At 38.5% G+C, this 12309-nt stretch overlaps 1 protein-coding gene and 1 pseudogene across 2 annotated transcripts; both read right to left on the reverse strand.

The window, feature by feature from the left end:
• Window positions 1–925: 925 nt before the first annotated feature.
• On the reverse strand, window positions 926–1712 carry LOC309841260 (olfactory receptor 52B2-like; annotated as a pseudogene). The gene has a single exon. The product of its transcript is annotated as an olfactory receptor 52B2-like (transcript).
• Window positions 1713–11088: 9376 nt separating this feature from the next.
• On the reverse strand, window positions 11089–12057 carry LOC309840098 (olfactory receptor 52B2; the record flags this gene model as incomplete). Its single annotated transcript, XM_082682167.1, has 1 exon — window positions 11089–12057. One exon carries the CDS (start codon window positions 12055–12057, stop codon window positions 11089–11091), a length of 969 nt encoding a protein of 322 aa, XP_082538293.1.
• Window positions 12058–12309: the final 252 nt, after the last annotated feature.

Genomic DNA, 12309 nt, shown 5'->3' on the forward strand with positions numbered 1-12309 from the left:
ATATATAACACTGTGTAAGCTTGAGATGTACAATGTGTTGATTTATGTACTTATACAATACAGAATGATTGCCACCACAGTGTTAGCTAACACCTCTATTACATCCCACAATTCACATAATTATCATTTCTTTTTAGTGGTGAGAACATTAAGATCTACTCTATTAGCAACTTTCAAGTGTATAATACAGTATAATGAGCTGTAATTGCCATGTTGTGCATTAGATCCCCAGAACTTATTTTCTTATAACTAGAAGTTTGTATCCTTTCACCAGCATCTCCCCATCCATCAACCCCCATGCCTGGTTAACACTACTGTACTATTTCTCTGAGTTTGTTTTTTTTAGATTCCACATCCAGCCTCCAGAAATACTGGATATCTCACATATATCAAATCTAAAACATCCTCCCCTGGTAATAAACTTCCAAGTTAGAATTATGGCTAACATCGAGTGCCCACTAAGTGCTGAGCAATGTACCAAGTAGTTTATAAATTTTAGTCCTTACAAAACCATTACAGCATATGTACAGTTGGTTCCATTTTATAGGTTAGGACTAAATTTCCAAAAGGTGAGAACCTAACTATGGTGAAAAATCAGGAGATAAGGGAGCTAGGATTTGAATCCAGACACATTTTATTCCAAAACTATGTACTTTCTGCTTCAGCGATCTAAGGTGCCTACACTTGAGAACTTGGTTGCTAAGTTCTTTCTTCTCCTGCTGATAAGAGAAAATTGTGAAAGAAACATGACCTTTTTCAAGACCTCCCCACAATAGATAACATGTGAGCCATACTGTCCCTGATTTGCTTGGTTTTTGCTCCATAGATGATGGGATTAAGCATGGTGGGGGGTGGGGAATTAACACACAGAGATTTGCCAGAAGGATGTAGACATGGTGGGGGATATTCTTGCCAAACTAATGGGTCAAGAAATTAAAACAGGATGGGATAAAAAGAGGAGAATGACTCCAATGTAGGAACCACATATACTGAGAGCCTTGTGCCAGGCATCCTGGGAAGGAAGTCTAAACACAGCTTGGAGAATCAAAGTGTAGGAAATACCAATGAATGCAACATCTTTCAAAACTGATGCCTTTGGCAAGGAGAAGCCATACCAGATACTGACAATGATGTCAGCACAGGCCAATCTGTCCACTCCAATGTGCATGTGAGCATATGAATGGGGGATGATATTAGTTTGAAAGTATGGCAGCCTCTTTAGCCAGAATATGATAGGGAAAATAGTCCCAATGCTTCATCCCCAGATTGTCAGTCATTTTTCCAATTTCCATAAGAACTAAGATGACTGTTTATCTCAAGGGAGCACAAACGGCCACACAGCAGTCAAATGCCATGGCCAACAGGATAACTAACTCAGCCACAAAGGCAGAATGGATGAAAAACACCTGAGTGATGCAGGCATCAGATGCAATCTCCCCAGCATGAAACCAAAATACAGCCAGGGCCTTGGGAATGGTGGTGGTAGACAGCAGGATGTCAGTGCCAGCCAACATGGAGAGGAAGACATACATGCATTCATGGAGGGTGCGTTCACTGAAGACAACAAGGTCAAGGGCTCCATTTCCCAATACTGCAGTGATGTACATAAGGCAGAAGAGGAGAGAAAGCCAGGTGTGATAGTTCTCCAGTCCCAGAATGCAAAGTAGGGTGAACACAGTGCGGCGGAAGGTGATGAAGTTAGCACCAAACATGCCTGCTTTGGGAGTCTCTCTATGAAGACTACCTAAAGAGAATCAGTGGGCAAAACCAACAATAAGTTTCACTAAAAGTTGAACATTAGATAATTAAATCAATCACTAATGCCTTGACTTAGAGTAGAGATTATTGTGCTTTTATTTCCTACATTATCATTACAAACACAAATATAAATAAAGGTTCCTAGTCATGCCTCAGCAATGTCCAGTAGCCATATATGCCTCCCCATTCTCACTTACATGTTCCTATTCTGGCTTTAAGCATTCTTCATTTGTTCTGGTGCAATTGCATCCTAACCAACTGGCTCCCCATCTCCCAGCTTCCTATTCTCAAAGTCCTCCTCCCCACCATACCCATCAGCTATGTTGCAGCCTGGCTGTAATGCACAAAAACAAAAATCTTATTGGATTTTCACTTAAAACTTTTATATGATTTTTTCATTACAAGATAAAGCTCAAACTTCTCAAACATGCAAAGCCTTCCACAATCCCACTGTTACTCTCTTTTCTAGATTTAGTCCCCTTTAGGCACTCTGACATTAAACTACATGGACATTAAATAGACCATGATCTATTCTCCACACAAAGACTCAGTTTTCCAACCTTCGTGACTTTTTTTAAGCTTTCCTCTTAATCTGGAACATACTTTTCTACCTTTGATGTCTGTTAAATCTACTGAGCTTCCAATTCACAGGCTAAATATTTATCATTTGAGAAGCCTTCTCCAGGTCCAAATTCTGGGCTTCCAACCTCCTGATTATTGACAAAAGGCAAGTTTTTCACACTGCAGAAATTTAGTCTGATCCATGAAAATGAGCTATTCCCATATCTTGCAAGGATTAAATCAAATGCTTTCTTTAAACTGCCTAGTATAATGCCTAGCATAAAAATACTAAATAAATGTCAGCTATTATTAGTCAGCAGATCAATAAAACTACACAGAGAGCCCAGAAACTAATATATTTAGAATTTTAAATGTAATAAAATACCATTTCAATTTAGTGGGGGAAAGGAAGGCCTAGTCAACTAATGGCATTGGGATATTGAGCAATGATATTTTTATAGAAGAATAAAATTAGTTCCCACCTCACTCAGTAAACAAATAGAAATCTTAGATAAATTAAAGATGTATATTTTAAAAATAAAATCAAAAAATATTAAAAATTATCTTGATGAAATCCCAATAGTTCATTTTTTCCCTTGCTTCCCTTGCCTTTTGCGTTGTTCCTAGGGATTTCATCAAGATCAAAAGCTTTTGTACAGCAAAGGAAACAGTTAACAAAATCAAAAGACAACTGACAGAATGGGAGAAGATATTTGCAAACGACATATCAGATAAAGGACTAGTGTCCAGAATCTATAAAGAACTTAGCAAACTCAACACCCAAAGAACAAATAATCCAATCAAGAATGGGCAGAGGACATGAACAGACATTTCTGCAAAGAAGACATCCAGATGGCCAACAGACACATGAAAAAGTGCTCCATATCACTCGGCATCAGGGAAATACAAATCAAAACCACAATGAGATATCACCTCACACCAGTCAGAATGGCTAAAATCAACAAGTCAGGAAATGACAGATGCTGGCGAGGATGCGGAGAAAGGGGAACCCTCCTACACTGTTGGTGGGAATGCAAGCTGGTGCAGCCACTCTGGAAAACAGCATGGAGGTTCCTCAAAATGTTGAAAATAGAACTGCCCTATGACCCAGCAATTGCACTACTGGGTATTTACCCTAAAGATACAAATGTAGTGATCCAAAGGGGCACGTGCACCCGAATGTTTATAGCAGCAATGTCCACAATAGCCAAACTATGGAAAGAACCTAGATGTCCATCAACAGATGAATGGATCAAGAAGATGTGGTATATATACACAATGGAATACTATGCAGCCATCAAAAGAAATGAAATCTTGCCATTTGCAACAACATGGATGGAACTAGAGCGTATCATGCTTAGCGAAATAAGTCAAGCAGAGAAAGACAACTATCATATGATCTCCCTGATATGAGGAAGTGGTGATGCAACATGGAGGCTTAAGTGGGTAGGAGAAGAATCAATGAAACAAGATGGGATTGGGAGGGAGACAAACCATAAGTGACTCTTAATCTCACAAAACAAACTGAGGGTTGCTGGGGGGAGGGGGTTTGGGAGAAGGGGGTGGGATTATGGACATTGGGGAGGGTATGTGCTTTGGTGAGTGCTGTGAAGTGTGTAAACCTGGTGATTCACAGACCTGTACCCCTAGGGATAAAAATATATGTTTATAAAAAATAAAAAATTAAAAAAAATAAAATAAGGAGCCCATCAAAATATTTTTCCTAGAAATAAAAATATTGCAAAGCAAAATAAATAAATAAATAAATAAATAAATAAATAAATAAAAATAAATAAAAAAATATTAAAAATTAAAGTGAAGGTCTTAGGAGAAAACCAGAAAATACATTTTTAAGTTAGGAAAGATCTTTCTGAGTAAGTTAAGAAAATGGTATTTCATGGACAGTAATAATTGAATGATGTAATCGTGCAAAAATGTAGACAACTCTAGGAGAATAAATAAATATTCCAGGAGAATAAATTATAAAACATAGACAAAAGGCGAATATCCTTAAATAGTAAAAGTTAGTATAAATGAATGAGGAAAAAAATATGCAAAGAATCAGAAGGGGCAATTCGTACCACAAGAAAAATAAATGGCCAATATACACATGAATAAATGCTCAAAACTTATAGAACTGAAAATCTGTCAAATTGAAATATCATAGTTTTCCTATCAAATTGGAAACATAAGCAAAAAATTAGCCTTCAGTGCTGATTACACAGCAAGAGAATATACAGATATTTCTATAAGGATACTCATTGCTGTACTGTCATTATAATAAAAGAAATTATGGCAACTTCCAAATCCATCAATAGGGCAAAAAAATTAAATTATGGCATACACAGTATAATAGACTGTTCTGTACTACCTCAAAAACTAATGATGGTTAATCTCACAAAACAAACTGCAGGTTGCTGGGAGGTGGGGTGGGTAGGGATAGGGTGGCTGGGTTATGGACATTGGTGAAGGTATGTGCTATGATGAGTGCGTGAAATGTGTAAGCCTGATGATTCACAGACCTGTACCCCTGGGGCAAATAATACAGAATATGTTAATAAAAATTAAAAATAAACTAAAAAAAAACTAATGATGTACCATATGCTGACTAATTAAACATAAAAAATAGAATGCTTTGTTTCCATTTTTAAGAAAAAAGTATCAGTCATGGCATACAGTTAGGTGTAAAACCAAACTGAAAATTAAAAATGACTAAGTTAATTCTCTTCTTCTTTCTTGTTTCAATTACAACACTTTACATACTTTATAAGTAACAGAAAACCCCACCTCACTTTGGCCTGAACACATAGGGAAATGTTTTTGCTCCTGCAACAGAAAGTTATGTTTCTAACCCTCAGGTTTATGGAAAAATTCAAGCAAGGGTCACATTTCTTTGTGACTCTGGTCTGTCCTCCAGGTACTGAGTCTCGTAGGCAAGGAATAAGGTGAAATGAATGAGAACTTAGCTCAGTACAAAATGTAAGCATGCACCAAAAGCTCAATAAACATAATATTTTAATACAATTTTTTATTTCTATTCAGCGTAACAGTATTCATTGTTTTTGCACCACATCCAGTGCTCCATGAAATACATGCCCTCCCCAATACCCACCACCTGGTTCCCCCAACCTCCCATCCTCCACCCCTTCAAAACCCTCAGGTTGTTTCTCAGAGTCCATAGTCTCTCATGGTTCACCTCCCCTTCCAATTTCCCTCAGCTCCCTTCTCCTTCCCATCTCCCCATGTCCTCCATGTTACTTGTTATGCTCCACAAAATAAGTGAAACCATAAAATTGACTTTCTCTGCTTGACTTATTTCACTCAGCATAATCTCTTCCAGTCCCGTCCATGTGGCTACAAAAGTTGGGTATTCATCCTTTCTGATAAAGGCATAATACTCCATAGTGTATATGGACCACATCTTCCTTATCCATTTGTCCGCTGAAGGGCATCTTGGTTCTTTCCACAGTTTGGCGACTGTGGCCATTGCCACTGTGAACATTGGATACAGATGGCCCTTCTTTTCACTACATCTGTATCTTTGGGGTAAATATCCAGTAGTGCAATTGCAGGGTCATAGGGAAGTTCTATTTTTAATTTCTTGAGAAATCTCCACACTGTTCTCCAAATTGGCTGCACCAACTTGCATTCCCACCAACAGTGTAAAATGGTTTCCCTTTCTCTGCATCCTCTCCAACACACGTTGTTTCCTGTCTTGCTAATTTTCGCCATTCTAACGGTGGTATCTCAATGTGGTTTTAATTTGAATCTCCCTGATGGCTAGTGATGATGAACATTTTTTCATGTGTCTGATAGCCATTTGTATGTCTTGATTGGAGAAGTGTCTGTTCATATATTCTGCCCATTTTTTGATAAGATTATCTGTTCTGTGTGTGTTGAGTTTGAGGAGTTCATTATAGATCCTGGATATCAACCTTTTGTCTGTACTGTTATTTGCAAATATCTTCTCCCAGTCCATGAGTTGCCTCTTTGTTCTGTTGACTGTTTCCTTTGCTGTGCAGTAGCTTTTGATCTTGATAAAGCCCCAAAAGTTCATTTTTGCTTTTGTTTCCTTTGCCTTTGGAGACATATCTTGAAAGAAGTTGCCATGGCTGATATTGAAGAGGTTACTGCCTATGTTCTCTAGGATTCTGATGGATTCCTGTCTCGCATTGAGGTCTTTTATCCATTCCAAGTTTATCTTTGTGTACGGTGTGGGAGAATGGTCGCGTTTCATTCTTCTACATATAGCTGTCCAGTTTTCCCAGCACCATTTATTGAAGAGACTGTCTTTTTTTCACTGTGTATTTTTTCCTGTTTTGTCAAAGATTATTTGCCCCATAGAGTTGAGGGTCCATATCTGGGCTCTCTACTCTGTTCCACTGGTCTCAATTTTCAAATCAAAATTAATGCAAAATATCCATGATGAACAAGTCACCAACATTTTAAATAAAGATAGGACTGACCATGCTGTACTGAGCCATGTCAGAGCCCAAGGCAAAAGAGAAAATGGGAGCACCTTTATATATGTTTTCATGTGCTTTTAATGGTTAACTTTTTCCCTAATTTTATTTTGAAAGCATTATTTATGAGTTTCTCCCATTAAAACGACTAGAATTAGAGTAAATTTTAATTTTACATAAATAGTATATTTAAACTTAATGTTTTGAGTTTTAATATACTGACTTTTCAGTGTTTTTTTTTTATTTAAGATTCATTTATTTATTTGAGAGAGAGTGTGTTTGCCACCTCATGAGTTGGGGAAGGGTAGAGGACAAGAATCTTGAAGCAGACTCTCTGATGAGTGAGGAGCCCAACACAGCGCTTGAACTTAAGACCCATGAGATCATGACCTGGGCCAAAAACCAAGAGACAGACACTTAACCAATTGAAACATCCAGGTGCCCCCAGTGTTCAATATTTTTTTTCAAACCACTTTAATTCTGGGAAAATATTAGTCATACTCCCAGCCCTACATAGTAAAAAATGTCTGCAGCAGTCCAAGATGTCAAGATGTACACACTGGATAGTATATACTTATACTACACTATCCAGAGGAATCAAGAAGATCTCATCTGAATCAATAGTTTATTAAGTTTATTCCAAGAAAACCTAAAATTTCTAGGAACAAAATATTTATCCCCTTCCCATAAACTTACCCCAGTTCAAGAGAAAGTTCTTCCTCAACGTGTGAGAGAAGCTGAGTGAAATAGGGCAGTATTTGGACCTCATCCTTTGGGCAAGGAGAGAGCTTCTACTCTACTAGGTCTTTAGGGAGCATCTGGTTTAATTAGAAAGAGGCAGACCCCAGCAGAACCGATCTCCAGAGATCACTCAGAAACCAGAGAGGGTGGGCAATCTCACTATGCCCTACCTACAGCAGTCTGTACATACCACATCTATTAAAGACTCCATGTCTCCGGTTAAGATAATGGACAGAGCGGATTTGGGTCAATACATAGAACACTGAAACCCTGCTTATTCCTGTTAGACTTCAATGTACATAGAAACCTGTGGAAATGTAGAAGAAATAGATCAGAAGGAACTAAGTGGTGTGTATGTGTGTGTATAAATGATTTTGTCCTAAAATTAGATAATACTTAACAGTGAAGGGTCCAGAGGTCAACCACTTCACCAACATTTCAAATTAATCAATCCATAAATATACATCATGAATCCTATGCTGGATGTTGGAACTGTAATGATGAGTAAGACATATTCTGTACTCTCACAGAACCCAAGCTCTGATGGTTTCATGGAGTAATTAACCTTCGATTGAAATATAAATGTCATTGCTGTGGAAAGCCAGAGGACAAGGTAATCACCTCTAACTTGGGGGGATTGGTGAAGACTTCAAAAGGAATTGACATCAATACTCTACCATTTGCCAGGTGAGTGGCCTTCATTATTCATCCTCTCTGAAACTTGGGTGCCCTTGTGTATAAAACAAATAGCAAAGGTACTATCTCATAAGGCTGTGTAAGGATTAAATGAGTTAATGCAGCAGAGCCTTTGGTGAGTGCTGTGAAGTGTGTAAACCTGGTGATTCACAGACCTGTACCCCTGGGGATAAAAATATATGTTTATAAAAAATAAAAAGTTAATGCAGCAGAGCACTTAACATGGCTCCCAGCATAGATTAATCCCTTAATAAACATTAGCTATTATTTTAAGTTATAATTATTAATACTATTATATACAAATAGGTTGCTATCTGGTCGTGTGTTTTGAGGTAGAAATGGAAAAGTTAGGACTACATTACTAAGTTAATGCATGGCTTAGAAATTACCCTATAGTCCTATGATTTCTAAACTGCAGCTAATGAAGCACTAGGTTATTTTAGAAATGTAAATTGATGTGCAATCAGAAAAATGATATGGACATGGACACAAATATCTATGGTCACATTACTGTGGGATATGCTGCAAACTCTAGTCTTCCCTTTGACAACTACATGCATGACCCACAGTGTCAGTATTTTTCACTTATTTGACCATGGAACTTTCTTTAAAACATCTATTGTGATATCTGCTATTTCTGCAGAATAGTCTATAGAAAACACTTCTATAAGTAATGAAGATTACCTGAAAGTATTTGACAGCTCTGCCTTTTAGAATGTTTAATTTCAAGTCAATTTATAATTTAGGTTACAGTATAAAAGACTGAAAACAATGAAATCAATTAATAAGCTAATGTGTTATCTGAGGTGAAAGATGATAACAGACATAAGTAATTGGTAGAGGAAACATTTAAAGGAAAACTAACAATACAAAGAACATAGCATTAATGAAATATTTCTCAGATATCTACTATGAACCAAGGATTGTATTAAGTATTATACATATGGTTTATTTCATTTCATCATCTCAATTATTATATATATGATTTATTTCATGTAATCTTCTCAATAATCCTATGAGGTATTATTGCTATCCCCATTTTATAGATAAAAAAAATGAGGACTAAAAATATTATATATGTTTCACACATTCACACAGCTAGAAAATAATAGCGATAGGGCTTTAATCCTGACAGCACTGCAAATATTAGCCACATAATTATTTAGTGGTACAATTGGTATTGGTAATAATCATTAACTTCTTGAGGAACAGGACAGAAAGGAAGAAGTTGAGAAACTCCCCAGGGTTTCCAGCTCAGTGAAGCTGATTGAATCATCATAATCTAGGTCCTAAGAAAAGGGATGGAATAGGAAGAAAAGCTAGCCTTAATGGGAGCTCTACATCCTGGAGGAGAAATCCAGTTGATAGGTATATTTATGCATCAAAAACTCAAAAAAGATTTCTGGGGTGGAGAGAGGGATGTCGGACTCATTTGTGTCGATGGTGGTTGAAGAAATGAGTGTATATGATCTCTTCTGAAAAAGCATGAAAGAATGAGGGGCAAGACTTTAAACTCCAAGAGACTACCTCAAACTGCTAACCTGGCCAGGAACAATGTGCTATAATTCCTTACACTGAGAAGGGTCGGGGGCCAGGTTAGAAGAGAAAATCAAGAGAGCCCTGTTTCTTCCTACTCTAGTCTATTCCCTGGTCTCTGTGTTACAGCAAAGGTGTAAGAAGTAAGAAGCTCTGCACTCTACAGCTTCTTTGCCTCCCTGACGCCAAGCTGCCTCTGTGAGGAACTGGTTTACTCATCACTGGTTTGTGGACTAATTTAGCTGATCACTTGAGTGCATAATAGAAATGCATGCTCTAACATCAGGATGTGATTGTGCTCTCATTCATTTTTCAAACATTTGTTAAGTGCCTGGCATTTTATAATGCACTGGAGTACAAATATGAATGACACACATTCTTCTGATTTCAAGGAGTTTACAGTTAATTCGGGTACAAATAAAGAAACAACCCATTACAATTCACTAAACACATTTTGAGATTTGTACAAGATACAATCAATATACAAAGATAGCTGTCTTGGATTGCTTGGAAAAGTGATGGAAGAGTTTTCAGGGAAGGTAGTTCTTCATCTGAAATTTGAAGAATGATTTCGAGATGGCTGAAGGGCATGCATGACTATTTTTCATAAACACCTTCCAGGAACACCTGGGTAACTCAGTCATTAGGCGGCTGCCTTTGTCTCAGATCATGATCCCAGGATCCTGGGATCGAGCCCCACATCAGGCTCCCTGCTTAGTGGTGAGCTTGCTTCTCCCTCTCCCACTCTCCCTGTTTGTGTTCCCTCTCTCACTGTCTCTCTACCTCTCTGTCAAATACATAAATAAAAAGCTTAAAAAAATAAAAATAAATAAATTTTAGAATAGATAAATAAATAATACCTGCCACTGTAAAAGTTAGGACACAGAGCTTCCTGAGTCTGTACAAACAATCAGTGCACATTTGGAGATTAAAAAAAAAACAAACTGGAACCCCTTCAGATGTTAAATATAAAATTATTTTCATCCATGTGCTTATAACCCACTTCATGTTGTGTTCAATTCTCTGTGTTTCTGGAGTACGTCTGGTCTACTAGATACCAAATGTTCACATGAGAGTCATGTACATTTAGTTATTATCTCTGGGATGTGGAGAAGGGATATGAGAAGAGAAGATAAAGCAAACAAAGAAACAGGAGAAGAGGCAAAGATGAAGAGCCAGAAGAGAAAAAAAAGAAAAGATGGAAGGGACTGATGACAACAAAGAAGGAAGAGAAAGAGGAAGAGAAGTAAAAGCCCTCCTAGTCCAAAAAAATCTCTGTATTTTATGCTTAGTTTCCTTGATAAAGCTTGGAGTGCAGATTCATGGGGAGCCATTAGCCCAGAGGGGAAGCACAGCACCAAGTCTTGATGTCAAAGAACCGGTGGGCTACACCCTCCCGGATTTGCTTAGTCTTCACACCATAGACGATGGGGTTGAGCATTGGTGGCACCACCACATAAAGATTGGCCAGCAGGATATGGACATGTCGAGGAATGTTACGTCCAAAGCGGTGGGTCAATAATGTAAAGAAGGATGGAACATAAAACATGAGGATGACACAGAAGTGAGAGCCACAAGTGCTGAGGGCCTTGTGCCGGGCATCCTGGGAGGGCAAACGAAACACTGCTCGGAGGATCAGTGAGTAAGACACAGCAATGAGGATTACATCCAAGATGACCATGACAATGGGCACTGAGAAGCCATACCAGATGTTAATGGTGATGTCAGCACAAGCCAAGCGAGCCACTCCAATATGCTCACAGTAGGAATGGGGGACGATGTTGGTCCGGCAGAAGGGCAGCCGCTTCAATAAGAAGATCACTGGAAAGATGATGCAGAAGCTTCGGGTGACAATGGCCAGAGCAATCCTTCCCACAACACGCCATGTTAGCACTGTTGTATAATGCAAGGGGGCACAGATGGCCACAAAACGATCAAAGGCCATGGCTAATAGAATGGCTGACTCCCCCACAAACATCACATGGACAAAAAAAACTTGGGTGACACAAGCATCAAAGGCAATGTCATGGGCATGGAGCCAAAAGATGGCTAGAGCTTTGGGTACAGTAGTGGTGGATAGCAGGATATCTGTGATGGCCAACATAGAGAGGAAGAAGTACATGGGCTCATGAAGATTACGTTCCGTGATGATGACCACTATCAGGATGGTGTTCCCCAGGACAGCAGTGATATACATGAGGCAGAGGGGTACTGATAGCCAAATGTGGTAAGACTCCCACCCAGGGATGCCCAGTAGGACAAAAACTGCAGGATGGAAGATGGTAAAGTTGGTGTGAGTCATGATGCACTTTAGGGTCCTCTCTGTAACACCTCAGAAGCCGAAGAGTCTGCTAAAAGTGACAGGAACAGAAAGGATTCCTGAGTGTGTGCGGAGACCATAAAAGATAGCACTGGGTTCTAAACTGTGGGACTCTCTAGACAAGTTCTCCCAGAGAATGCTCATTTGGGTGTAGGAATGACTTCTGTTCCATGGTAGCTCATTAGCATGAACAGCTTCTATGTCAATCATGCTTCAAGAACTAACAGAGGTTTC

The sequence above is a fragment of the Mustela nivalis genome, assembly GCF_964662115.1.
Source record: "Mustela nivalis genome assembly, chromosome: 9".
Classification (NCBI taxonomy): Eukaryota; Metazoa; Chordata; class Mammalia; order Carnivora; family Mustelidae; genus Mustela; species Mustela nivalis.